At 52.0% G+C, this 27838-nt stretch overlaps 1 protein-coding gene and 1 long non-coding RNA gene across 3 annotated transcripts; one reads left to right on the top strand and one right to left on the bottom strand.

The window, feature by feature from the left end:
- The first annotated feature begins 449 nt into the window (after positions 1-449).
- On the top strand, positions 450-20667 carry ADAMTS8 (ADAM metallopeptidase with thrombospondin type 1 motif 8). The gene is made up of 9 exons (XM_023645146.2): positions 450-1620; positions 9185-9424; positions 10183-10318; positions 10988-11155; positions 12086-12387; positions 14605-14788; positions 17260-17432; positions 17533-17708; positions 19468-20667. Exons 1-9 carry the CDS (start codon positions 862-864, stop codon positions 20036-20038), a joined length of 2709 nt encoding a protein of 902 aa, XP_023500914.2. The 5' UTR covers positions 450-861; the 3' UTR covers positions 20039-20667.
- Positions 13668-27429, bottom strand: LOC138925001 (uncharacterized). 2 transcript variants are annotated; one of them, XR_011440566.1, is made up of 5 exons: positions 27088-27429; positions 24475-24546; positions 21881-22256; positions 20756-21540; positions 13668-15676 (listed from the first exon to the last, which is right to left on the bottom strand). It is a non-coding gene; the product is annotated as an uncharacterized lncRNA (long non-coding RNA). The 2 variants fall into 2 exon arrangements; XR_011440567.1 differs by having other exon boundaries at positions 22083-22256; positions 27088-27295.
- Between the last annotated feature and the right edge of the window lie 409 nt (positions 27430-27838).

Raw genomic sequence — 27838 nt, 5'->3', positions numbered from 1 at the left:
TTAGTATGACCTTTCCCACCTCCTTCTTTTGCTTTACAATTAAAAGCTCTGGAACCTTCTCCAGAGATCATTCCTCTACACAGTCGGATCTCCAGAGCGACTCTACAAGGATCCGAACGCTGTCGCTGGGGTCAGTGCAGAAGCCTCTTCGGAGGACGTGTCCTGGGCACTTGGCCTTAGAGGAGAGAGACTGGGGCCTCCTCAAAGACTCTGCCTGAAGGGCCAGTACAGCATCGTAGGAGTTAACGTGGGAACGCGCGTAAAGGGAAGGGGGAAAAAGTTGGAGTTGACACTTAAGGGGGGCAGCGGGGAGGGGTGGAGGGTGGGGGGTGGGGGCAGCGGGGGGCGAGTCTCGCTGGCTCCTGATTGGTTTTACATTTCATCCAAAAAATTTTTTTCTCTCCTCTCTCTCCCCCTCTTTTCAGTTTCTCTCTCTGATCCCAGGGGAGGGGAAACGGGAATAGTGAGAGATCAAAAATAAACCTCTTATGTCAAAGCCGGGAAGGAAGTATAAATACGAAGGGCTCGGCAGCCCACTCGGTGCTTCCCGGGGTGGGGAGGAGGCTGGAGGCGGGTGCGCGGGGACGCCGCGCGGGGCAGGGGCGGAGGACCGGCGCACGCGGCCGGGGCGCCAGTTGCTCGCGCTCGGATCGGCGGGCGGGCGCGGGAGGAGCGGGCTGCGCCAGCCCGAGGGGCCGCCGGGGCACCGCCGCCGCCGCCGGGCGCCCGCTGGCCAAGTCGGCCGGCGAGCTGATTGAGCTGCTTTTTGCTGGAGGGAGCGGCCGGGCCGCGCGCGCGCCGCCAGCACCTGCCCGCGCCGGGCCGGCTTCTTCCCTCGCCTGCGCCGCAGCCGGAGCCCCCATGCCCCGCGCCGCCCCCCGGTGGCCGCCGCTCCCGCTGCTGCTGCTGCTGCTGCTGCCGCCGCCGCCGCCGCTCGCCCGCGGGGCCCCGGCCCGGCCCGGCGGCGCGGGGCAGGCCTCGGAGCTGGTGGTGCCCACGCGGTTGCCGGGCAGCGCGGGCGAGCTCGCGCTCCACCTGTCCGCCTTCGGCAAGGGCTTCGTGCTGCGCCTGGCGCCCGACGCCAGCTTCCTGGCGCCCGAGTTCAAGATCGAGCGCCTCGGGGGCTCGGGCGAGGCGGCCGGGGGCGAGCGGGAGCTGCGCGACTGCTTCTTCTCGGGCACGGTGAATGGGGAGCCCGAGTCGCTGGCGGCCGTCAGCCTGTGCCGCGGGCTGAGCGGCTCCTTCCTGCTGGACGGCGAGGAGTTCACCATCCAGCCGCAGGGGGCCGGGGGCTCCCTGCACCAGCCGCACCGCCTGCAGCGCTGGGGGCCCGGGCTCACCGCCGCCGCCGAAGCCCACCCGCTCCCTGGAGGACCCGAGTGGGAGGTGAAGAAGGGAGAGGGTCGGAGGCAGGAGAGAGGAGACGACGAGCTGGAGAAGGAAGAGGAGGAGGAGGAGGAAGAGGGGGGCAACGAAGAGGAGGCAGAAGGCGCCAGCGAGCTGCCACCAACCCTGGGGGCCACGAGTAGAACCAAGCGGTTTGTGTCTGAGGCTCGCTTCGTGGAAACGCTGCTGGTGGCCGATGCGTCCATGGCCGCCTTCTATGGAGCAGACCTACAGGTAGGACTCGCTTTGCCTGGAGGCTCCCGGTCACCTCCCAGAGTCTCCAAATTCTTCCCTTTCCAGTCCCTCTGAGAAAACCCTCCACGTTTCTCACCCTCCAAGATCGACCCCAGACAAGGTTCTTGCCTTTCTGAGAAAGCGCTGTAACTCTTTGCTTAACCTCTGACACCTGGGCTACCTGCTGCCCCACCCCACCGTGTCCCTTCCAATTTAGAGTGGAGGTCCTGGTGCTTCCTCCCCTCTCCTGCTCGCCCCACCCCTCGCATCTTGAATCTCCTGCAGCACTTGTCAAACTGAACTGAAAGTGTTTTAAAGCATCTCCCCCCGCCCCTCCCCCGGGCACCTGCCTCTCCCAACAGAGATGAAAATTGAACATTTTGGAAGAACATCCACCCCCCCCACCCCCCCCCACCCCCATTTCTCAGCCCTCTACTGTCTCCAGACCTGAGAGGCTCCCAAGGAAAGGCAGCTGGGATGAAAAGATAGGGCTATTTCGTTCCCTTTGCGGCCAGAACTGAGGTTGCCATAAGTAGAGGACATTGTTTGGAGGGAGCTAAACCTGGAAGGGGGCTGCCCAACTTCTGTGTGCCCAGCTGGTTCTGATCAAGGGGTAAGGACTACCTTGCCAACCTGGCACTCAGCCCTGGCAGAACTTTGTAGTGCCAGCATCAGCACGAGAAGGGAGGGGAACAGAATTTCTGCCTGGGGGCTCAGCCTGGGAAACTGAAACTTCAGTGGAAAAGGGAGGGGAGAAGGGAGTGGGGTATGAACTCAGTTAATATTCCTAGTGGAGCCAGAACTAAACTTGGTCCACCCCAGCTGCTGTCAGCCCAGACACTACTCCCTACCCAGGAAAACTGAGTCGAGGGGACAGCTCCTGTAGCCATAACATTTCTAACTAGATTCAAAGATGGTGCAGACTCAGCAGGAGGTGTCTGTGTCGCCCTATGCCCCAGCAGCTCCCCCAAGGACCAGGTGAACTGTAAGGGTTCCAGGAGAGGGCCGGACTTTCTCTTCCCCTGGGAGCACGGAACCAGAGATGTGCCAGGCAGAGAAGAACTGACCTGCCCAGAGGCCATAGTCCCCTGAAACAGGGATGCTAGCCACTGCTGCAGCTCAGTTGACACTTTTTCAATGATGGCAGTCGTGGCTGGGAGCCCTATTCTAGGCTCAGCCTGTGCCCGACTGTTGGGGACACCAAGTGCTCAGGTATCACTTGTACAGAATAGTCTAGATGAGGCGCAGTCAGCTCTTCTGTTTCTCACCCCATCTTTCTTACTCTGCAGTCACTGGGAAATGCACTCTAGATGGAAGGATGGAAAGAGCTAGGGGTGAGAGGTCCATGTGGCTGCTCCTCTAGCTACTGCAGGGGCCGGTTAAACCCCGGGCAGGCTTCCCTGTGTGCTGTTGTGGTATTTGTTTCTCCCAGAGCATGGTAAGGCAGCTTTGAGCCTTCGGTGCTTCGAAGGCTTCAGCTTTGAGCCCCATGGGCTTTGTGTCTACGCTGATTGAATATCTGTTTCCCTGTCTACTCTGAGAGCAGGCAGAGGCACCAGCCACCTTCTCTGACTCCTTTCCCCAAGCACATCCTCAAGAGGGCGGCAAGTGGGGCTTCTCCCATCTCAGGTCAGGGGCTGACTAGGGGTCTCCACCAGAAAGAAGCTGAAGTGTATTCATTGCAAACCCAGAGATGAGATACTGAGTCCCCCCGACACACACACACGGACCAGTTTCTGACATCTGCCTGAGAACCAGGAGGTAGGAAAGGCAGCAAGAACACAGAGAAGCAACAGAAAAAGTAATTTCTTTTCAGTCTTCAGAGCCAAAATGTCCTCCCTAACACCTTCCTACCATCTACTCTCTCAGCTCATCACCTAGACACTTAAGATACTGAGTATTTGCCTCAAGGACATACTTGGCATCTCCAGATATCAGAGCATCTAGAAGCAGACATGCGTTGGTGCTGGGCTCCAGGATTCCCAGGCCACTAAAGCAGGAGGTTGGGCTGGGCTTGCCCCAGGGTTGCACCAGACAAGTCAGCTTTCTCTTTGCAGAGCCACCCAGGAGCACTTCCACCCTCAAATGACTCCTGGCTGGATGACCAAGCACGTACTTGTGCCATCTCCTCCCTCTCCACATATGCAGGTCTCTGGACCATTCACAGACACACCTCTGCACCCAGCCAACCCACGCAGGTCAAGAGAGCACATCAGAATAGACATCAGGCATCTGTGAAGGCGGTGCCTCTCTCTAAGCATCTACTTCCAGGTCTCACACCTGAAAGAAAAGTCCCCTCTCAGCTCAACCAGCCCCATCACCGCCCCTTGGTCTCATGTCACAGCCCACCTGTGTGTCTGTTGTCATGATGCTGGGTGGGGCAGCAGCTGAGGCACAGCTGTTTCTATGACCGCCTACTGGCCCCTCTGCTCTAACTGCTCACCAGCAGTTCTCAGCTCAGTCCCCTGGGCTTCCCAAACAGGCCCATGAGCCCAGTCAAAAGGAAGTGAATGTCAAGTCCCAGGTCCTCAAGACCTCGCCTGCCCAGACCCATCACCCCAAAATAGGATCCAGCTCTTTATGAGTAACTCTTCAGGGAGGCTCTGCAGACTTCATTCACACAGATGGAAGGTGTTTGGGGTGTCTTAGCAACTGCGGGGTGTGTGGCAAGGATGAAGAGAGACTTTGCCCCCCTCGAGGGCTTGGATTTCCTCCGCTGTGAAGCAAGACACCTGGACCAGGTAATCAATTCGAGTTGAAGCATCTGTGAGACTGCTTCATAATGAGACTTCTGGAAAGTTCAGCACTATGTGGGGAAGCCACTCTCTGAGTGTGTTCAATTTGCAGTGTGGTTTACACATATCACCTCAGTGTAAATACCTGTGAGGGAGGCAGAGGAGGAAGGACATGTGACTTTCTCGTACATGGCTAGTAAGCGGCAGGGCTGGGTGTGCAAGCCGTGTCCGGACCCTGAGCCTACTGCTCTTCTTTCTTGTGCCACGCTGCTGCTTCAGCACGAGGAGGCTCTGCAGCTCTGTGCCTCTCTCACCCCCGACACTGGTGTGTGTTGTGGGAACAGGTCCTTGAATCCAGCAGTCCAAAGATGCCCAGCCAAAGCGGGAGGCCCTCCACCTTCAAGGCCTAGAGAAAGAATCAGCTGTGCTCGAGGCTGGTCTTACCGCTAAGTGACGATGAAGTTTTCCAGAACTCGGTACACTTGAGCTCACTTAATCCCTTGACAGAAGGGGCCCCTGCCTCCCACCTTCTTATCTGGTTTCAGAGTTAAGGAGCTTAGACAAAGGGGGCTTTCTGAAAGGAGGGACCACCTCGGAAGAGACCATTAACTCTGTCTGCATCCGGCCACTGCTAATTGTTCCCTGGATGAAACTGGAGCAGGAAAGGAGCAAGTGGTGGCTGAGCAGTGCCACACACTCAGTCTGGGTAAATCTGTCCTGCCAGTATATGAGCTACAAGCCGGGCTTCTGGACTCTCTGCTTAGCAGAGAGGGTCCTAGGAGTGGCACTGATAGTCTCCTGTCTTCACTTGCGAAAGACAAGTGTTACATACGTGTGCATTGTGTTCTCCCGCTGGCAAAAGAATGAGTCTGCTGCAGTCAGAATGATCAACAATATGAAATATTTCCCAAGGAAAACGCCTTAATATCCAAAGGCCTTTGATTGGCCACTTGACCTCCCCTACAGTGCAGGGGGTGGGGGTACATAGACAAGGGTTCAGGTCTGTTTTGGCGGTGCTGTAGTTTTCCTCACAGCAGCAAAGACGGGTAGCAGTCAGTGTGGTGATTAAGAGCATAGACTTTGAAGGGTAATAGAAATAGCTGAGTGTCGTTGAGCATGTTACCGATTTCTCTGTGCCTTACTTTCTTCACCAGCAGAATAGGAATAGTTATACCAATGTCCTAGTGTTCTCTTGAGGATACAATAAAATATGGAAAGCACCTGACCCAGTGCCTGGGGCAGAGTAGGTGCTCCACAAAGCCTGATTGATAGCAGAGTTGTCTTCAGTGATGGCATTTGACAGAGTAGGAGGGCATTGTGGTCACACGCCCTCACACCAGCCACTGCTGTGCCCGCTCTGCTGTCCCACGCGGCAGAGAGCCCTACCTTTCAGCTTGCTCAGCTCGACTTCTTGTGGTTCTGGTAAGAATGTGCTTTGGAGAGGTGGCCCACCCCCTGCTGTTTGGAGAACAAGGAGAGGTGAATAACATCATGCTGGACCCTCCCCCCCTTTTCTCCTCTTGCTTCTTTCCCTCTTCCTTTGCTTCCACCGCACCACCTTCCCAGCACAGGCTCAGGCCCCAGAGAGATACCCGGAAGGACCAGTAATGGCGCCCGTTGCTGGGGTCAGAGGGTTTCCATGTTCCCACTCTTCCTCTCCTTGCCTCTCCCAGGCGTGCTGCAAGGAAACGTGGTAGGACCCACAGTGTGAAGAGCAAATAGCAAAGCGTAAAGGATGACGTTCTGAGCAGAGGGAGCTGCTGGAAATGCGTCTGGCCCGGGCCCAGCCTTCCCCGAGACTCCCACCATAGGCTGCTTTGGCTGCCACGGGAGCTCTGGGGGAGGAATCTCCTTGTTTGTAGGTCAAAGAGTCAAAGAAGGCTCTGTCCTGGCCGGGGCATTTGTTCTCTTTTCCAGGTCCTGGGGGCGCCAGTGGAGAAGGAGACTCCCAAAAATGTCCTGGCTTTCCCTAATGAGAATTAAGGGCGTGGGATCCCCAGCCATTCAGGAGCAGGGTTGCTTAACCACCCTTGGCCAGGCTGGTCATGGTCTCCGACCTACCTGACGTGGTTGTTGGAGGTTGCCTGCTGGGCTGGGGCTCCCACTCCACCAGGGCCGCAATCTCCTTCACATACTCCAGCAAGCAGCCTACACTGTATGGTGCGTAGGAAGGTATAAATAGACACCAGGTAGTGGAGCGAGCCATCTAACCTTCTCCCTGACCAGCCCCTGAGCCAGCTTTCTGTGGGACTGTAAGTCAGGCCTGCCCTTTTGGCCCAGGGGATTGGCTGAGAATCGAAGGCTCACAGACTCATGGCCACCCACCCCTCCAGGCCCAGTGGTCCTTCCCCCTAGGGCACTGTAAGATGCACTGCAAATGTCAGGCATTCCTGCCACTGTTTCCCAGAGGACCTAACGGTGGGGATGGTGGCGTTTCCTGTCTCCAAAAGCTCAGTGAGACAAGAGAGAAGGGGAGGTAAGTGGGACCAGGATTTGGGATTTGAAAAGAAACACTGCACCACATAATCCTTGGAGCCCTCTTGCAATAGAAATTATCTCCTGAGATAGCAGCCAGAAGGACTTTGAAATGTCCTCAAGTCTAACCCACAGCCTTGAAGGACAGTGGCTCTCAAGCCGGCTCAGCCTGACAGTTATTCAGCGTCTGGAAGAGATGATATGAGCTCCCTGATCTGCAAAGGAGACTCCCTGAAGACCTTAGTGTTGGGAAGCCCGATGCCTCACCCGATCCTCATGCAGCAGTTTGCACCCATGTGCCTTTGGTTTTCACTGGGGACATGGCCGTTGCATGGTCTCTGCTCACCTGCATTGCCTTAGAGTCAGCTCTGGTCACTGTGGGAAGGCAGGCCATTCTTAAACCTCAAGTCTTCAGTTCCTTATCTTGAGCCTTCTGGGACCGTGCTGAGCAACTGACATCTCTTGTCTTCATATCTTCTTTGTAAGACATCATCGCCCCCATTTTGAGATTGCGAAGTTGGGATTCAAAGGGAAGAAATCTTGTGAGGACGGTTGCAGGTTGCCTCGGAAGAAATTCCAGGGGTTGATCCCAAGCCCATCAGCCCCTGGCCCTTCCTAGGGCAAGAGACCGGGAGACTCTTTCTGCCCCTGGAAGCAGTGAAGACCTGGCCAGGAAGGAGCCTCAGCAAGCTACCATTCTTCAGCCCTCACCCCCAGTTGCATAATGATGTGATTGCTTGTTTCCCTCAGGAATCCAACTCCAGAAGCAAGTGCCAAGTTTCAGCTTTGCTGATAAGATGTTTACATCAGCCTAAACATAGCTGGAGTGCTTGACATGCTAAATAACCTGCCAACCCCTGTTTGTAGGGCTTACAAAATAGCTGGCTTGTTGCCTGCGAGGTGAACAGACAGATCCCATTCACAAATAATGGGATTCGTCTGGAACTCCCACACATGGCCTCTGCGGATGGAATGTCCCTATCTAGCCTTTCACCCCCCCTTTTGCCTCCTTCCACTCCCACCTCCAGACCACAGGAGGGAAGAAAGAGAGGCTACAGGAGGTGTTGCCCTAGGGAACAGGGAGCAGGGCAAGTAGGTGGCAGTTCGGCTGGCCATACTCCTGACTGAAGGAGGATGTGCCTCTGCCCCTTTGTCTCTGCTTCTGCAAAGTAACCCAAGAGGACTCACTTCTGGAGGTGCCTGAGGCTGGAAAGTGAGCTCTGCCTGGCTGCCTCCAAAGCTGTGGGAGCGGTTGGCAGCCCAGGGATGGGACAGAGGCCAAGCGATGACATAGACTCCTTCAGCGGATGGAACTAAGGGCAGGTGTGATCCTCAGCGCCTGGCTCTCATTAGGCCCACTGGATTCTCTCAAGCCCCAGGCAGAAGGGAATAAACCCTTTGGGGCTGTCCAGGCAGAAACCAGGAGGCCAAGCACTGGGAAACTTAATGAGCAGAATGTGGACCTAGGAGACAGACGCGCCTGGCCTGTCATCTGGCTTTAAGAGCAATGTGACCTTAGACAAGTTATCTGACCTGTGGGAACCTCCACTTCCTCATTCATAAAATCGGGATTACAATACCTACTTCACAGAGTTATTGTGAACATTTAATGAGGGGACGTGTAAAGTGGGGGCCCTGTGGCTGTGGAGTAACCATTGTTAGTAGTCACTATTAGAGCAATGTCTTCGGCATTAACAATTCCCATCCTGAAGAGTGGAGATTACCCCAACGGACATCAGGAAAATGCTCGACTGGATTCTAAGAGGGAAATTCGACTAACCTTGAGCACTCAAATCATTGCTTCTGGGCTGAGAACAGGGCGGGCTCGGGAGTAGCTGGCAGGGAGACAGTTGGTGTCAAGGTTAAGGCAGAATAACCAGTGCAGTGCAATAGAACTTTCTGTGACAGTGGAAACGTTCTGTCTGCTCAGTCCAAATCAGTAGCCACGAGCCATAGATGGCTATTGACGCACTTGAAATGTGACCAGTGTGACAGAGGAACTATAATTTTAATTTTATTGAATTTTAATTAATTTAGATTTACATAGCCACGTGTGGCTGGCCTAGATGTGAAAAGCTTTGGAGCCAAGCAGTCTGGGTTCAAATGCTGGCTGTACATGTATCAGCTTTGTGATCTTGGGCCGGTTACCGAGCCTCGATTTTCTTATCTGTAAAATAAAGAGAAGTAATTCCAGATGTTTTAGGGCTTTTGCGAATCTTCATCGAGATGCTGTCTGTCAAATGCTCAGCACAGAGCCTGGCACACGGGGTGCCTAAGAAGGAGTGGTGGCAGTAGGCAGGCAACAGGCCAGGAGATGGAACCCTTCACTCTGCCTGTTCCCTCCTTCTTGACAGAACCACATCCTGACGCTGATGTCCGTGGCAGCCCGCATCTATAAGCACCCCAGCATTAGGAATTCCATCAACCTGATGGTGGTCAAAGTGCTGATCGTGGAAGATGAACAATGGGGCCCCGAAGTGTCTGACAACGGGGGGCTGACGCTGCGCAACTTCTGCAACTGGCAGCGGCGTTTCAACCAGCCCAGCGACCGGCACCCAGAACACTTTGACACAGCCATTCTGCTCACCAGACAGGTCTGTGGACTGGCTCCAGAAACCCCACGGAGGAAGGGAGGCGGGATGGGCGGATCAAAGGGAGGACCGCTAGGCCTGCCCAAACATGGGAAATGTCTGCCTGCTGGCCCCAGCTGGACACCAGGAGCCTCGTGTGTGCAACTATGAGGAGGAGGTCATGAGGACAAGTGTGAGGTATTTGCAAGGGAAGGCGAAGAATCTCATAAGGGCTCTTTTCCAAAAGTTTGTGACCAGCTGTCTGCTGAGGTCATAACAAGAAGAAATGGGCTCAGACTGCCCAGTGAGAGATCTGGAGATGGAATTAAGAGAGGAGGTCCATCTTCACGGTTCAGGAGGCCTACCCACTGGTGTGATTTAAACAGGCAGCTTCCTGAAGTCTAGAGAGTGTAATAATGTATGCCAGGCCCTGTTCACTCCTCAGTCCTCACAACGACCCCACAACGTGACTGCCCTTAGCCCCATTTTGCAACTAGGGAAACTGAGGCGCAGAGCAGCCACCAGTGGCAGTGCTGAAAGTCAGTCCCAGGAGTCCTGCTGCAGGGTCAGAGCTCTTAGTCATATGCTGTCCTGCCTCCCAAGTCCTGGCTGGCCCTAGGACACACTGACGTAGAAAGAGAAACGTGCTTCCTCACACGGTGGCCTATGTGAAGAGATAGGGCGTTTGGCTTTGAAAGTTTCCTTCCACTCAGGAGGAGCAGGGACAGGAAGATTTTCTGCTCTGTGTCTGTTTTCATGCCCTCGTTCTCTCCGCCAAGCAGAACTTCTGTGGGAAGGAGGGGATGTGTGACACCCTGGGCGTGGCGGACATTGGCACAATCTGCGACCCCAACAAGAGCTGCTCTGTGATCGAGGATGAGGGGCTCCAGGCAGCCTACACTCTGGCCCATGAACTAGGTAAGACCTGCCGTGCCCGAACCCACTCCACTGTGTCAGAGGGACCGCCTCTTCCAAATGCAGCTGGCCCAGAGTCTGAGGAATGAATATCAGCCTGCAGACTTAGCCAGTTTCCCCTCATAATTCTGACAGAGTGATCTATGCAAACAGATGCTGTGCTTTCTCCACTCCCACCCTGAACATAAGGCCAAAACGTTAAAATAGTGTCCTGGACCATCATCAGAGGTCACCAGGAAAATGCCAGAACGTGAAACAAATGCTCTGGTAGAGTTGTGATGCCGTATCTAAGCTAAGCAGTAACAATTATGGGAATATCCATTGTAAAGAGAGTGCTTTGTAAGCAAGCGAATAATTGAGGTGAACATGAATTTAGGACAGGCTGAGGCAGAAAATAAAGGGACATCCATGTTCCTTGGTACTCTGAGAAAGCTTCCTGGAGGAGAAAAGCCCAGGGTGAAGTCTGAAAAAGAAATCTTTAAGGAACGAGGGGGTGGCAGTTCCCATGAGGAGCTAGTGACTGGTGGAGTTTCGTGTCAGCAGAGTGTGGTTCTCTCAAGAGAGAAAGAAGGGGGGACGGCACTGGACCACGGGGGAGCCCTCAGGGCAGGGTGGGGCGGGCTGGAGAGCTGCGGAGTGGTTGGGGCGGACTGTGGGTCTCTCCATTCCCAGGGCATGTCCTCAGCATGCCTCACGACGACTCCAAGCCCTGCACGCGGCTCTTTGGGCCCATGGACAAGCACCACATGATGGCGCCCCTCTTCATCCACCTCAACAAGACGCTGCCTTGGTCTCCCTGCAGTGCCATGTACCTCACCGAGCTCCTGGACGGCGGGCACGGTAGGCGTCCCTCAGGCTTCCCCCTGCTGCTCCTGCCAGCTGCCCGGCTGGACTCTGCCCTGAGGCCCCCTTAGACTGCTGACGGCACCTACACTGTTGGCAGCTGTGCGCCATCACAGAGCATCGCAGACATTTAGCATCAGAAGAGACTGGGGACATGTTCCTCACTCAGCCTCCCGTGCATTACAACCATTCCCACGAAGCATGCTCTGCCTTGCCCCATCTCTCAGTTGCCTGAGTTCTGGCTAATTTCGATTATTAGTGACAAAGTGGGTGGAATCAGTCTGAGAAGGTTTGTCTGGAGGAGGCGGATTTGAACAGAGCTTGAAAGAATGGAAGAATGTTTGTAGTAGAGGAAAGAAGGGCGATCACTCATATGATAGCTTAGAAATGGCAGAGGCAGGAAGAAGTCGTGGGAGAGCAAGTGGGGCAGGCCTCGTTAAAAGTTTGACTTAAGTAAAGCAGCAAAAACGCAGTTTATTCCTGATTCTTCTCATTTGAAGGAGGCAGGGACACATATGGTAAAATAATGTGGCAAAAATAGTAGATTATCCAAACATCAACACTTTGGTTTATTTTGCATGCCGTGTTTTTAAGAGCCCATTTACGTCCCCCCATCGTATTGTGACATAGATTAGTAGTATAATTAGCTGGCATTCCCTAGGTGCACACTGAATGCATATAAGATGTTCTGGATAACAAAAGAAATTCAACCCTAAAAAGAAAAAAATTTGCTACTGATTGTCAACAACTGGATAACCTCTCTATAGATGTTTAAGTGTTGACAGTTTTCAGACTGACAAGGAAACCGTGACGTCTAGACCTTAAACCCATCAACAGGAATTTAAGTGTAACGTGGGAGGCCATGGAGAGCTGAGAGACGGAACCCCTGTCCCTTATTCTTGTTCCTCTGCTTCCTCCATTTCTCAGGAGACTGTCTCCTGGACGCCCCCACCTCGGCCCTGCCCCTCCCGACAGACCTCCCAGGCCGCAGGGCCCTCTATGACCTGGACCAACAGTGCAAGCAGATCTTTGGGCTGGGCTTCCGCCACTGCCCCAACACCTCTGCGCAGGACATCTGCGCCCAGCTCTGGTGCCACATGGATGGCACAGAGCCCCTTTGCCACACGAAGAACGGCAGCCTGCCCTGGGCTGACGGGACGCCCTGTGGGCCTGGGCACCTCTGCTGGGATGGCAGCTGTCTGCCTGAGGAGGAAGTGGAGAGGCCCAAGGTGAGGGACAGCCACTTGGGAGGGTGGGGGAAGAGGGTGGGAGGTGGGCTGTTTCCAAGGAGGACACTACGCTCGAGACCCACAAACTCAAAGACTTGGAGCCAGGCTGCAACTATAACTTCTAAGCAAAATCACTCATCTTTTAACAAACAAAGCAAAGCATATTTATCCACACACGAGAGGAGCCCTTCAAGGCTGTCCTCACAGCAGACGGAACATGTCACCTGTTCTCTGGGTGTTTGGGGAACTCCCCCTTTGGAATTGTTTTGGAGTTGACTTGAGGCCTCGTGAGAATTGGTGATAGGCGTGGAACACTCCAGCACCAAGACCAGAACGTGGGCATTCAGTAAATGGAAGCCATAATGAATTCTATTATAAACAGATAGAGCGACAGCAGAAGAGGAGCATTCCATCAAGAACTGAGGGAAAAGCATTCAGATCCTACCATGTCTGAGCTGAATGCATAATTAGAGGTCAGGAGCATGAGAGTAATTTGGGGATTCCATACTCAAAACGGAGGAGGGGAGGAGGAATCAGAACCACCTCTGAGCAGGCAGAGAAAACTTGGCCCAGGACAGAGTAAACTTGCAAAAACCAAGGCAATGCCAGGGAGAGTTTTAAATGATTCACTTCTTTGCCCTGCTCTTAATACTTCTAAACTATGAGGCTGCTCACATTTCTTTTACTGCGAGTCACTGAGCCATCTCTATGAAACAGCATCCGCTGAGTTTCGCAGCCTGGTCCCGGCCCAGCACTGAATCACCAGGGTGGCCTGAACACTGTCTCCAGAGGGCTGTCCTCAGTGGCGTGTCCTTTGCACTGAGTCTCAGGAGCCTGCCTGGGCCAAGTGAGCCACACACTCTAAGCCTGAGCCAGCGCAGGATTCTCGGATTCATCCTCAGCCACCTCCCAGCCTCCCCACTCGGACGCTGAGCTTCTCTCCTAGGTCCCGACCCTCTCCTGTAGCCTGAGCTTCTCGTGTTACCGAGGGGAGAGGAGGGCGTCCGTCCAACGTTCCTCAGCACCAGAGCCAAGCTCCGTGCGGGAGAAGTTGATGTGGGATGATCATGGGATGATGTTTATCATCTATTTTTAATGGGAAAAGACAGATATAAAATACTACATACATGACAGTCATATCTGTGTAAAACAACACCACATTTTTATGATTATATATTCAGAGCAAAAGCATGAGAGGATATTGATGAAAATCATATCAATGGTTTTATCTGGGTAGTGGTATTTTTTGTGTGTCACTTTCTTTTTTACACGTTTCTGTATTTTTCAATTTTTGTGTGAGCAAATATTACTTTTCTATTTTTTTCATTTTGAAAACTCTGTGCACCCACTAGGCCCAAAGCTTTATTCTCACAGGCCAGTTATAAAGTTGGAAGCAACTCTGTTCATGTCCCGGCATTGTCTTCCCACAGGAACTGTAGCTGTAGATAGTGGCAACACCTCCCAGCCATTATTCCTTTAGACCAGGACTTCTCGGCCTCAGCGACATTTTGGGCTGCATAAGTCTGGTTGTAGGGGGCTGTCTTGCTCACTGTTGGATGTTCATCCTTGGATGTTTAGCAGCTGCCCTGTCCTCTACCCACTAGAGGCCAGCAGCACATGCCCTCCCCAGTTGTGACAATCAACATAGCTCCAAACATTGCCAAATGTCCCCAGAGGACAAAACTGGCCCCAATGGAGAACTGCTGCGTTAGAACAAATCTTATTCCCATAAAAGAATTTCATTCAGGGACCGGCCCTGTGGCGTAGTGGTTAAGTTCGGTGCACTCCACTTCAGCAGCACAGGTTCACAGGTTCAGATCCTGGGCATGGACCTACACTACTTGTCAGCCTTGCTGTGGCAGTGACCCACATATAAAGTGGAGGAAGATTGGCACAGATGTTAGCTCAGGGCTAATCTTCCTCAGCAAAAAAAAAAAACACGGAAAAGAGTCTCACTCAACAACTAATATTGAGCACCTCACTAAGAGCAAGGCACTGTGTTAGACCCTGGAGGGTCAGTACTGAGCAAGTCCAGCACAGCCTGTGTTCACAAAGCCGACAGAGTCATTAAACAAATGATTCAGGCAGTTCACTGAGCTCCGTGCACCAGGATGAGCATGACTAGATGAGGAAGTCAGGGCCCTGGGCCCCTGTCACACCCAGAGCTGAGGCCTCCTCATCTCTGCTCCTGACTCAGGGTGGCCTTGTGTGTTGCAGACTGTGGTAGATGGAGGCTGGGCCCCATGGGGACCCTGGGGAGAATGCTCCCGGACCTGCGGAGGAGGAGTCCAGTTTTCACACCGTGAGTGCAAGGACCCTGAGCCTCAGAACGGAGGAAGATACTGCCTGGGTCGGAGAGCCAAGTATCAGTCATGCCACACAGAGGAATGCCCCCCTGATGGTAATCGCCACTTATGGCCACACCTTGCTGCAGCAGATCCCCAGAGGAGGTGGAGGGTGGGTCTCCTGGGATGCAGAGCTCTCTCCTGTGATCCAGACATCAAGGGGCTCTGCGAGGTAGCAAGTTTCAGGGCAGCCTTTAGCGACCCGGGACACTGCTCACTGTGCTGGGAGAGCATGGCAGAGTCAAGGAGAGAAATTGCCCTGGTCTTCCAGGACATGGAGATAGAGTATGTCACTCCTAACCAAATTTATTCGGTGGAAGGAGGGAGGGCTTTTCAGAGGGGCTGGCGTCTAGGATAATAATCCTCCTGGAGGCATATGAACCCTCGCCTGTGTACAGGGTGGAAGTCTTTTCCAAAGCAAGTGTCAGAGCCAAACCTCCAGTGTCTTTCCAGCCAAGAGTCAGCCCAGGGCGGAGGGAGGATTTCTGAATCTGATTCTAGTGCACATTCCTTCTGAGAAGAGTTGCCCATCTTCCCTTGGGGCTGTGGCAACTGCCTGACAAACCTTCCCAGGAAGCAACACCGCCTCTCCCTCCCCTTGGCAGATTCCTAGCCCCTAGTACCAGCTAGAAAGCACACATGTTAACTAAGGGGCAGTAGGCGCAGCAGCAGAACTGGCGAGAAGGATCATTCGAAGTTTCCCCACCATCCCATCCAGCTCCTCTTTGTGCAGCTCTGGGAAGTACTGGCAGGCAGCAAAAGATAAGGGAGCTTTCCAAGAGATTCTTCCAAGTGCAGAGACACACTGGCACTGGGCTGGTGTCTAATGGGTATCTGTAGGCTTTGTAGTTTTGCAAGACGGGAAGGATCAGCAATGGCATGAGGCTCTAGAAACCTTGCCCTGGAATTGAGAGAGTTTGCCTGGCATGCGAGGTGACATGTTCCTGGGGAAGAGAGAGAGAGAAAGGGGAGGGGAACGAGTATTAGGTACAAGGTAGACATGGACAATCGGCGATATCGTGATTGCAGACGCACCAGGTCCGCCATCGCAATCAACAAGTGTGTTTAGTGCCTCTTGTGTGGCTAGAACTGTGCTAGATGTTATAAATGACATAAAAATGCACAAAGCATGGTCTCTGTCCTCCAGGAACTTGCAGTCTAGTGAGAGATCCAAAGCCCTTTTACAATGCAATTAAAGCTTAATCTATGAGGCACAGACCCCAGGCTTACGAGGACTTCAGCACAAGGAAAAGCCTGGGCTAATCAGAAGCTTCAGGGGGAGTTAGGGCCAAGCAGGGCCTGGAGGATCGAGATGGTGATGAGGAGGCTAGGTGGGGAAGGATTGAGAGGGCCTTCGAATCACCCAGATGGAGTCAAGCAAAAGGTACTAGCATTTCTAGGCCAGAGCACAAAGGTCCTTGGAAGCTAACATGGTATCTGGGGGTCTCTGTGCCGGCTGTCCCATCAGGTCACCTGGGAAGCTTTTCCAAACACAGAGGCCCAGGTTCCTCAGATGTACTGAAATCAGAATCTCAGGAATAGGGCGCGGCCATCTATGTTTTGAAAAATCTCCACAGGCCATGCAGATGCACAGCTAGAGTGGAGAACCTCAGTAAGAGTAGGCTTAATTTCAGGATGATGGGAAAACAAAAACGAAAATGAAAATAACCATGTCTTACTTCAGACAGATTGTTCTGGAAGCAGCATGCAGCAGGATGGGAGAGGAGGCAGGCTGTGTGTAGGAGGCTGGGCGCTAGGTCTCGCATGAATCTGCAAGGCCTGTGCTGGTGTGAGGTGGACTGAGATGGTGAGAGTGGGATGGAGACATTGAATATAGTCCTGATTGTCCTGGCTTAATGACAGGTTAGAAATAGTGAATGTAGATGCTCAAATGTTCAGAAGATACCAGGATTCCAGTCTCAGGCTGGAATATGATGGCATCGCCAAATGAAAATCAAACCAGCTCATGGAGGAACCATATGGAGTTGGGGTTCCCTGAGCTGGAGGTAACTGCAGTACCGACAAATGGAGCTCCCCCATAGACACCCAGAATTACTGCAAGTTGGGCATAGGAGCAAGATCAGAACCAGAGACGCAGATCTGGGAGTCTTTGACCACATATCCAATGTCACCAAGAAAGTCAAGATAAAGCACAATTAGCATAGGCCCAAAAATATAACTCCATGTGTCACCCATGCCTCTCAAGCTTACTGAATTGTCCCCTGTTCCTCCCTGAGTTTATTCATCTGTAAAATAGAATTAGTATCTTCTCCAATGGAAAGGATTTTATCCCAGAAAGCCCAACTGAGGCTGGATGCTCCTATCCTTGCCTCTATGAGTGAGGGTCACACGTGGACCTAGGTCACATGTGTCTAGGAATGTAGGGCCCAGGTGACACAGGACCAGTGTCCTGGGGTTGAGTCAAAACCAGGAGGAAGAGAGGTGCCCTGAATCCCGGCGTTCTCCAGCTGGGGCTGCCTGCCTCAGTGCAGCACGTTGACTCCATGCCGTTTCTCACTTTCTTTAGGGAAAAGCTTCAGGGAACAGCAGTGTGAGAAGTACAATGCCTACAATTACACAGATGTGGATGGGAACCCCCTGCAGTGGGTCCCCAAGTATGCAGGGGTGTCCCCCAGGGACCGCTGCAAGTTGTTCTGCCGAGCCCGGGGGAGGAGCGAGTTCAAGGTGTTCGAGGCCAAGGTGAGAATCCTTCTGGAACTCAGGCCCCCTGGCCCGACCCCACCATGGGCTGCCTCTGTGCTCACCACACCCTCTCTTACCTTCCCTTTCCCGGCTGCAGGTGATTGACGGCACCCTGTGTGGGCCGGAGACTCTGGCCATCTGTGTGCGTGGCCAGTGTGTCAAGGCTGGCTGTGACCACGTGGTGGACTCACCTATTAAGCTGGACAGGTGTGGGGTGTGTGGGGGCAAAGGCAACTCATGCAGGAAGGTCTCTGGTTCCCTCAACCCCTCCAGGTGAGTCTCCCGGGCAGTTCTGTACCTCAGTAGCAGAGTGGACCGGGCTTTGGAATCACACTGGCCTAAGTGTGAATTGTGACTGCTACTTGATACCCCTGCAGTATTGAGCTGCAGTTTCTTTGTGAAGCATCTGCAGTCCTCTCTATCTCAGAGTCACTGTAAGGAGTCATGAGAGGGACAGAGTACTTGGCAGAGGGTCTGGCCCAGAGAGGATGGCGCACAGGACAGCCAGAGGCCACATGGATAGGGATGTACCATCTCTGAGTCAGTCAGCAATGGAGCTACCCTGCATAACCAGGACCTTTGCCAGAAAGCAGCTCTTTCAGGCCTGTTTTGGGAAGGACATCTTACCTTACAGCTGACGAGTCCTGTCCTTGCTACAGGTGGATCTTCAGAAAAGGCGGTACAGAAAAGGGGAGCCTTGGCAGCCTCAGTGCTTTCATGAAACTGAGAACTCCGGAAGCTCTCTCACACCTTAGAGCTGCACGTTCATAAAGCTCCTAGTATCTGTTTAAGTGCTTTCACGTCTGTGGCCTCATTTGATTCTAAAATAAGTCTATCAGGTGGGCAAGGCCAATACTATTATTCCCCATTTACAGGTGAAGAAACTAAGGCACAAAACGATGACATGACTCTTCTCAGGTCACATTGAGAGTTAATGACAGCCAGGAAGAGAATCCAGGCTTCTGAATTCCTGGGCTCTTTTTTTTCCTGCCATTGCACGCATTTCCTAGACAGGAAGGTCAAGAGCATGCATGCATTCTCATCAGGTTCAGAGAACAGAATCAGCCTACAGCAGACCACTTGGGAATCTTTTCAAATTTAAACTCCCAGGATATAGAAAAAAGCAGCATGGCGTGTGGGGTATTCAGATCCTGGTCCCTTGGCTGGCTTGCTTTCGGCATTCGACACATGGGCCCAGGGATGCTTTCACAGCTGCCCTAGACTGAGTGGCTCGCCCGGCGGGGCGTCAGGCCAGTATAGCGAGGGACTGATGCTCTTCAGCAATCCTCATCACTTTCTTCCCAGCCTAAGTAACTCAAACACTTTTACCCCAGAGGAGAAGAAGAACTAAGGTTTCTCCATCCCACATAAAGCCCCAGACCTACAATATAGTTGAACATTTTCCCCAAACAGCATCCTATCCTCGCAGAAAAACACAGCTCATGGTGTCTGGGCACAGCCAGCAGAGGCTCCACGGAAGCGGGCTTTACCTGGTTCCTGCCCTAGAGCCATAGTAACCAAATGCTGGGAACTGACGGACTCTGCGAGGTGGAGTAGGATGTCTGTTCTGGTTGGATTCTGGAACAAGCGTGTGGAACAGATTTTCCTACATGGGTTTGAGCTCTGGGTTTGGAAGTGGCCAAGCGAAGTTTTATACCAGTGCAAGGAACTAAATGTGTTTGTGATCTCAAATATTTGAGTCAAGAGCTGCCAGGTTTGGCAGCACTGACACAGCTTTTCAAACCCCTCTGGGCTGCCTTCCTCTCTGGGCTGTTATTGTCAAGATCCACACATCTAAACTCCAGACCTTTGAAACAGAGTTGCCAGGCCAAGCAAAAACCCTTGAAAATCCCAACACACAAAATATTCCTGTCCACCTCAGCAGCTAATTTGTTTGGGATTTTGGGGCAACTACTTAATTATTTGCTAGTGGTTTTTGTCTGCCTACCTCCAGTCACCAGCATGCTAACTTCCTGAGGCACTGGGCTGGGTAGCCACTGATCCTAAGGATCTCTTTTTGTTCCTATCATAGTTATGGCTACAATGACATCGTCACCATCCCAGCTGGTGCCACTAACATTGATGTGAAACAACGGAGCCACCCAGGGGTCCAGAATGATGGGAACTACCTGGCACTGAAGACCGCCGATGGGCAGTACCTGCTCAATGGAAACCTGGCCATCTCTGCCATAGAACAGGACATCTTGGTGAAGGGGACCATCCTTAAGTACAGTGGTTCCATTGCCACCCTGGAGCGGCTGCAGAGCTTCCGGCCCCTGCCTGAGCCTCTGACCGTGCAGCTCCTGACTGTCCCTGGTGAGGTCTTTCGCCCCAAAGTCAAATATACCTTCTTTGTTCCTAATGACGTGGACTTCAGCATACAGAACAGCAAAGAGAGAGCAACCACTAATGTCATCCAGCCCCTGATCAATGCACAGTGGGTACTGGGGGACTGGTCTGAGTGCTCGAGCAGCTGTGGAGCTGGCTGGCAGCGGCGGACTGTGGAGTGCCGGGATCCCAACGGCCAGGCCTCTGCCACCTGCAACAAGGCTCTAAAACCTGAGGATGCCAAGCCCTGCGGAAGCCAGCCGTGCCCCCTGTGATGCAGTGGGGAGGAGGCCAGTCTTGTGCTCACGGACTTGGGGTGCTGGGGTACAGACCAAGGTCCCCACTATGGTGACCCTACCTGTGGAGGTGGCATGGCCTACTCAGGCCTCCCATTGTCACAGTCCCTGCAGTTTGGCATGAATTTCTAAGGGACAAAAGAAGAGAGGATATGGACAACAGTTTCTAAAGTCTACTATCTAGCGGATCGGACCTTGCTTGGGTTCAAGTAGAGGGCTTAGGTTAAAAGGTAAAAAGCGCGCTTATTGGCCCAAACAAGAGACTCAGTCAGCCTGTTTGCAAAGGACTAGCAAAGTTAAATGAAAAAGAAATTTTCTTCTGTTTGGTCTCCCCGATAAATAATCTACCTCAGAGGGGAAAAAAATCTGTAAAGGAGAGGTGTGGAGCAGGGGTCAATGGGGAATGTCAAAGCAAGCTCCCAACTGTGCCCCGAAGCTGTTTTCAGGACTGACCCTGACTGTCTCCAGTATTAAAATCCATTGCCTGAAGGGCTGCGGAGTGGCGGCATTGTGGAGGGCCACATGTTCTCAGGCTTCCACCTGCAGGTGGATCCGTTTCAAGTATTTATGCAAATGTGTCTCCGAACTAAAGTGTGATCTTGTGCCAATGTAGTGGTCTGATCTGGTTCAATATTTCTTGAAAAACGGCAGGGGACCCAGAGCCCAAGAACAGAGGCTAAAACCAAGTCAGCTCACCTTGAACACACACAGGGAAGCTGGCATCTTGCCTGAGTCTCTTCAGGCCTTCCCCTTGAGGTCTCATACGCATGCTGAATTCAGGTCATTCAGGCCCTCTTTGTTTGCATAGTCTAGACCGGTGGTTCTCAAACTTTAGCAGGCATTAGGATCATCTAGAGGGCTTCTTAAAACACAGATTGCTGGGCTCCACCCCAAGAGTTTCTGATTCATTGGGTTGTAGGGGGCCTGAGAATCTGCATCTCTAATGCATCCCCAGTGATGTGGAGGTTGCTGGTTTGGGGGCCATGCTTTCAGAACCACTGCTCTAGTGGAAACTTCCAACTTGGACGTAACAATGGTTATTTAATGACCAGGCTCATCGTTCTGGAGAAAGGCTATCCCATTCCACTCTGCATACATCCCCATCCTCACTGTTACATACTGACCAGCCAGAGATACCAGATTCTCTTGGATCTGAGGAATGCTGAACCTGTAGCTAAGTAACCTCATCCCAGTGAGCTCAGCTCCTCTCCACACCGAGTTTCATCTCCATCACACAACTCTTTTGGCCCCACAAACTTGCAGCTGTCCAAAGCAGCCCCTTTTCATAGAACAACATTCCCCACCTGCCACCTGAAACCTCCCTGAGAGCCTCCACCATCGTATCTTCGCTCCAGATCTCCTCCTCTCTTCCTGGCCAGACGAGGTCTCTGGCTCGATCTTCCATGTGATCTGGTGTAGAGGGAACTTAGTCCTTGGTCATAATGGGTGAGATGAAACAGATGACATCAAGAAATGGCATTCTAGTGAAAAGAAGGAACATATCTAAATTTGCATCTTCCCTTTTTTGTCACCTTTGACCCCTTTGTCCTTCCCTTTAGCTTTCTCTCAAGACCTCTTCACATAAATGGTGATGTGGGCAGAGAGGATGCTCCATGGAGCCCTTGTCTGAATGAAGAAAAGGTGCCCTCTTGGAGGACTCAGGCCCTTGGAGCACAAGGCAAGGCAAACGGGATCTCAGCGCCTACCGTGCCCTCAGCTGGTCGCCTTAGTGTGGTGCGCAACTCCACATGGCAGGCTTCGCCATCAAGCTGCCACTTTTCCTGTCTGCCGACTCTTTAGTGAGTGGGAGGCCAGGCTTACCTAAGTATAAACAAGCTCACACACAGGCATGTGGATGACGACTAGTAAAACCAGATTTTTCCTTGCTGTGCACCAGTTTTGTTGAGGCTGATGTATGTTTCTGCAACTCTTCATCTTCTGTTTCTCATTCTCCCCAAATTAATCAAGGCCAAGTGTGTCCCCTACTAAATAATGATGCCATGCGCACTGCCTGCATCATTACCAGGCACGGCTCTTGCCCTGGAGTTCAGTTGGCAGCAGAGCTGCTGATGTGCAAAGCAGAATGGAATCCATCTTGGCTCTTCCTTGCTGTGTGGGCTCGGCAAGGCTCGCAGAATACAGACTTGTTTGTGTCTGGAAATTCAACAGCTGCAGCTCAGGGACTCAGAAAACAGATCTGCAGAGAGAGACCACATCATTATTTCCCTCGGCCAACCACGACCACCCTTTTAGGCCAGAGAAGGGAAGACTGCATTTCCCCTGCTGAGAGTTTGCATTTTCCACCTAGTGCTCCTACTGGAAACTCCTCCTAATGGAAGCTCCTTAGGCCCCAACTCGGCAGGTAACTTGGTCATTCATCTGCATCCTTCAAGCACCTGCCAAAAATATTTCAAAGGTGGTACATGAGCATCAAAGTTCACTTCCAACTTTTCATCCTCAAGAGAAGTGAATCCTTGCCTGGAGTTTATTCTCTGCCCTTTATTCCCCTGTAGCTGACCAGAAGGTCTTGTGAATTTACAAAAGTATGCAGCATTGCTGTTCCACGACCCAGTTTAGCAAACTAACCCCTCTCTCTCAGGAACATTTTCCAGGGGTGATGGGACCCTCTTCCCACTAGAGCCACATCTTGTTCTCTGATGATGTCCACTGCATTCTAGATCCTTCATGTTTGGGCTTTTTAACTAGTGGGACCTCTTAATCAGGACTGTTCCTCCTTCCTAGCATCCAAACATGTAGTTCTTGCTTCCCTCTGGAGCTCTCTTCATTTTTTCCAAGACTCCCCACCCGCCAAAAATGATAAGAACAATAGGAAAGTTCTTAAGAGTGTGTTGGCTTTTGCTTTGTCTTGCCACTATCAACTTGGTCCAGGGCAAACAGAGAGAGGGGCTTTGTCACCACTGCATTCCTGAGCCTGGAAAGTGGTAAGGCAATGTTGCTGCCATGTGCAAGACTGTCACACACAGCCCGAGAATGCCAGTGTCTGAGTCTCTCTTGGTTGTAGGAAGAGCTGCTCATGAGCCCACAGAGACCTCTTCTCCACCCGCTCTGCCTCAGATCACCATGGCCTTCCAGGAAGCAGTGCTGTCCCCTCTGCTGTTTGGGAATTAGGAGTGGTTTGTCCGTAAGACTGAACAGAAAGGCGGGATTTACCACAGAGAATGAGATGTAGTATTATCTTTGGACTTCAGATTTCTGCTGCCACAGCTTCATCACTTCCTTTTACCTCTATGGTGAGCTGAAGCTAAATTACTGAATACACAGCCAAAATAAAACCTGAGATCGGGTGAGCATGACAAAGACAGCGAAGGCAGCAGTGTAGGCAAGGTGCAGTTCCTGTCCCTGACACCTGTCCTCCTCCGGCCCCGCTCTGCTCTATGTAGAGTGGAAGGAAATTTCCTAAGGGAAGAGAACTATATCCCCACCAGCACTCCCCACCCCTGATTCCAGCATGGGTCAGACAATCACCTGAGGCCCTGAGCAGGCGCTGCCAGTGGGAGCTAGGACAGAAGGCGGAGGAAGGGAATGACACAGCAGCACTCCTGCCCTTGAGAAATATAAACAAGGGTTTGCTCGCCTTTGGTGGCCTTTGGCTGAAGGACAGTATGTCTTTATGAGAAAGCTCTCTTCTGGCAAGGCATGTTTTCCTGCGTCCTCTGGCTGAGCTTGCAGCTTCAAGAAAGCTGCATGTGGAATGTGAAAGAGAAAGAAGTCACCAACTTAAGCTGACATTTTTGCTGGTTCAATCTAGGTAATCACTAAAGTGACATATGGTGGTCATATCGACCTTACATGTGAAAAAATTCTAAACAATACAAAATAACACACTGAGGGGAACTAAAAGTGGGAGCCCTGAGTGAGCAGAGCGATTGGTTTGTGACCTACTCAGGCTTTCCCTGCCTCACTGGCACCATGTCAGCCCTTCCCCGGCACCTGCCCGATTTCTAGTTAACACTTCCCAACAACCTGGCCAGACTTATCAAAACAGTGGTGCCCCTTTACAGCTTGGTTCACTCTTCTTCAGACAGGGAGCTTCTCTGATATTCCATTTGGGAGATAGTTGGCCTCCCCTACTTAAAATTGAATGCCAGCCAACCCACACCATCCAGAAACTAGATGAGGGGCTCCTCACAGACACTGCTCAAGTATTGGGAAGAGAAAGATGAGACCCAATGTACAAGTACATCCTGAGCTCTAACGTTAGCGCAGGGAGAGAGAAATATAGGAGCCTCCAAAGCCACCTGTTTCTTTTAGAACATACTTTCCCTCAGGCCTCAGGCTCAACAATGAGAGACAGGAAAGTTCTGGCTATCCCCATGACCTGCCCAGCCTACCCCTGGCAGACATGCAATTGCCCCAGGAAAGGAGGGAGTAAAGACGCCTTCCCCAGACCTCACCGTTCCTCATTGCAAACATCTTGTGAGTCCCAGGAGCACTGGAAGAGTTTGTCCGCAGCCAAACACAACTTCCTGTTTCGAAGAAAGGGGAGAAAAAAAATAGTTGAAAAGGTTTTGGACACTGGAGATTTCAAGTTTCTGTAAACGCAAATGAATCAGACACATGTGGAATAAATTTCTCCGGAAGTAAGAAAAGATGCTGTGAGTTCCTCTTGCTGGACCAGAAAGTGGGAAAGGGTAGCTAAGAGGGGAGGTGCTTCAGAGGCTAAAAAGAGAGAGAAAATCCATGTGAATCTTGGCTAAAAGAGAGGGCCCCAGTGATGACAAGGATCCATGTGGGCCCTCCCAAGGCTACATCCTGAACTTGCTTATTACTCAGAACTTCTCCCCCTCTGAAGTCTTAAACTGAAATATCCTGCTCCCCAACCACAACTTCCTACCCTTCCAGACCTCTCACTAGTTCCCACTACACTTATTCTACGGACGCCCAGGTCCTTGGCCATCCCTGTGTCCACACATTCCCCTGTCTTTATTTCTTCTCTGTTTCTTCTTTCCTCGTGCTGCTTAGATTCCACGTTCCAGCACCTCAGTCTCAGTCTTGCCAATATTCCCAACTCACTTGCCCCACTAACTTTCTCTGGCGTTCAACAAGCAGAGCCCCACGCCAGACCTATTCAACTCTCTGATAGGAGCCTTATGCTCATTATCATTATGCTAACAACCAAGCTGCACAGCACTAGGGGAAATCACACACCACTGAGCATACGGGCGCCACCATGAAGTTATGGTCTCCAAGGGAAACTCTGACCAGCAACTCTGACTAGCTGCCCTAGTCAGTTCTATTGCCACTTCTCTATGAAATTATTTTATACTTTCTCCACTCCCCTCAAGCTCATGATCCTGCCACATTTCCCCTTACTATGAGTAGATGACTTCACCCTCTACTACTAAGTGTATCCTACACTGCATCTCCCTTGATAGAAGAGAGAGAGAGGACACAATCTCACTGTTAACAGGTCAAATTACAGACATGAAGCTAAAAGAATGTTATAATTCTACCTTATTTTGGATTCAAGAGGCACATTCCAGTTGCTAGCAAGTCCATAGAAGGGTGAAGATTCAGGAGATAATTCCTCTTTACTATTACCTTACTAATTTACTTTATTAAATTAATCTCGCGGCTCCTCTGAAGGGCACAGCAGCACATCAGGTCTAGATATGCAGGACTCCACATGGCTCAACTTCCCCACCCCATGATCCTTGTCGACCCCTCTGTTCTCCACCACCTACCCAGTGTAAAGCCTTTTCTCAGGTGTGGTCCCTGACACGATTTGTCGGTCATTCTATTCCGTCTAGTTTCACTGTTAGATGGAGCTGGGTCTTCAGATCTCAAGGGTGGAGGAAGGGAAGAGGGAAAAGCCCTTACAGGCCCAGGACCAAGGACAACCAATCTTAAAGACGATAGACTTTCCTCCGCGCTGACCTCGGCCTCCTGCTGGCCTATCCCTGGTGTGTTGTAATGCTGGAACAGTGTCTCCCTTTTCTCCATCTTGAGTTATATTACCAAAGACCCCTTCTATTTGCTTAGCCTCCAAATGTGCTAGATTTCAGGAAGGCAACTGGACTGCAAAACAAAGCAAAAACCTGCCTCACAAGAAAATGAGTGTCATCATACAAGAAAGCTCGATTTCTTGCCACCAATCCTAAGGTCTTACCTTTAGCTATATCTGTCCTTTTCAAAATCTATCCTCTTTTCCCGTTTCTGTTACATGATGAGGTATTTCCTACCATCAGAATTAATCCCTTCTAAATGCCACAGCACCTCACCTTCTCAAGATCCTCCGCCCACAGACCATCCCACCCTCTCCTGCTGGCTGAGCTTCTCCCTCTGCTGGCTCCATCCCATGAGTGTTTGAGGCACTGCATCACCTGGCTGGTGCCATTTTGCAGCCATATCGCTTCACTCTCCCCCCCACTGGCTAAGGCCCTGCTGCTCCTCCAAAGTACGCACCCTCTTCTCCCTCCAGACTTTCATATAGATTCTTCCCTCTTCCTGAAATGTCCTTTTTCCTTTTTCTCCTCTTCCCACTTCAACAAACTCCTACTTATTCACCAAGCCCCAGATTCAAGGTCACTTCCTCAAAGAAAGCCTCCAGTTAGGTTAAACACCCCCATGGTGTTGTGCACATCACTTTTCAAATACTCAGCCCACTGGTAGTCCTTCCTGTCTCACTTCTGGACCACATATGACATGAGGCCCGAACCACATGTTGTCACTCGCTTCTAGCCTAGAGCCTGTCATACAGCAGGCACTTAATAAATGAGAAAACAAATGGTCAAGATTTTTCCACCTTAAAAACAATATGTTTACACCTCCCACATTCGTCTCTGCTCCCTCCAGTCACACTTGAGGGGATGGCGCCCCTCGTCACCCCCTAACAAGCCAGGTCTCCCTGCAACTGCACACGGGGACTGTCTTGCCAACGTCATCAATGACTTTGTGCTAAATCCAGCAGATGTTCCTGTCTCTTTTTGCCTGAGTTCTGGCCCTCCTCTGTCGTATCTGTCCCCCAGACCACCCCTAAGTTGCAGAGATCTCAGTGTTCTACTCACTCTTTCTGGAAGATCGCATAGGCTCCCATGGTTTCAGTTTTTTCTACATGCTGATCACCCCCAAATTTAACTCCTGAGGCTGTCAGGGTGCCCAAGAGACCCCCGTCATTCAGAGATTCGCTAGAAGAACCCACAGCACTCCGCACGGAGTAGTGCTCATGGCTGAGGTTGATTACAGAGTTGTAGCAGAGATACCCAGCTGAATCATAACAGATAAAGACACAGGCGGAGTCCGGAGGAGGCCACGTGAGGCTGCTCTGCGCTCTCTCCCTCCCAGGAGGGGCCGCACAGAGCCCAGTCTTCCCCCAGAAGCACGTGTGAGATTTCCGCCCAGGGAAGCCCTGAGAGACTCAGTGGCCAAGGATTTACCGGGGGCTGGTCATGTGAGCACCCTCTCCTAGCACATACCAAAATTCCAGACTCCCAGAAGGAAAGTGGTGTGCAGCATAAATCATATAGTCTGCACAAACAGTCTAGCCACAGGGAACCAGCCTTATCAACAGTTAACTGTGGACTCGGGACACTCAGAGAGCCAAGTTCCCAGACACCAACCAAGAGCCAACCATGAAATCAGGTCTTTCTAAGCACAGCAGTGACAGGCCTGCTGTGTTCTCTCCTTTCTGCACGGGCTGGATCTGTCTCCTGAACCACAGGCCCATGTTTCCAACTTCCCACCAGACTCCATGCCCCACACTCAGCCTCTTCCTCCCAGCTCTCGTGCCGACAACCAACCTTCTGTTTCCCTTCTTCC

This window comes from Equus caballus, chromosome 7 (genome assembly GCF_041296265.1).
Source record: "Equus caballus isolate H_3958 breed thoroughbred chromosome 7, TB-T2T, whole genome shotgun sequence".
In the NCBI taxonomy this organism is placed as follows: domain Eukaryota; kingdom Metazoa; phylum Chordata; class Mammalia; order Perissodactyla; family Equidae; genus Equus; species Equus caballus.
The sequence above is the reverse complement of the archived record's forward strand: the minus strand, read 5'-3'. Positions and strand labels throughout refer to the sequence as shown.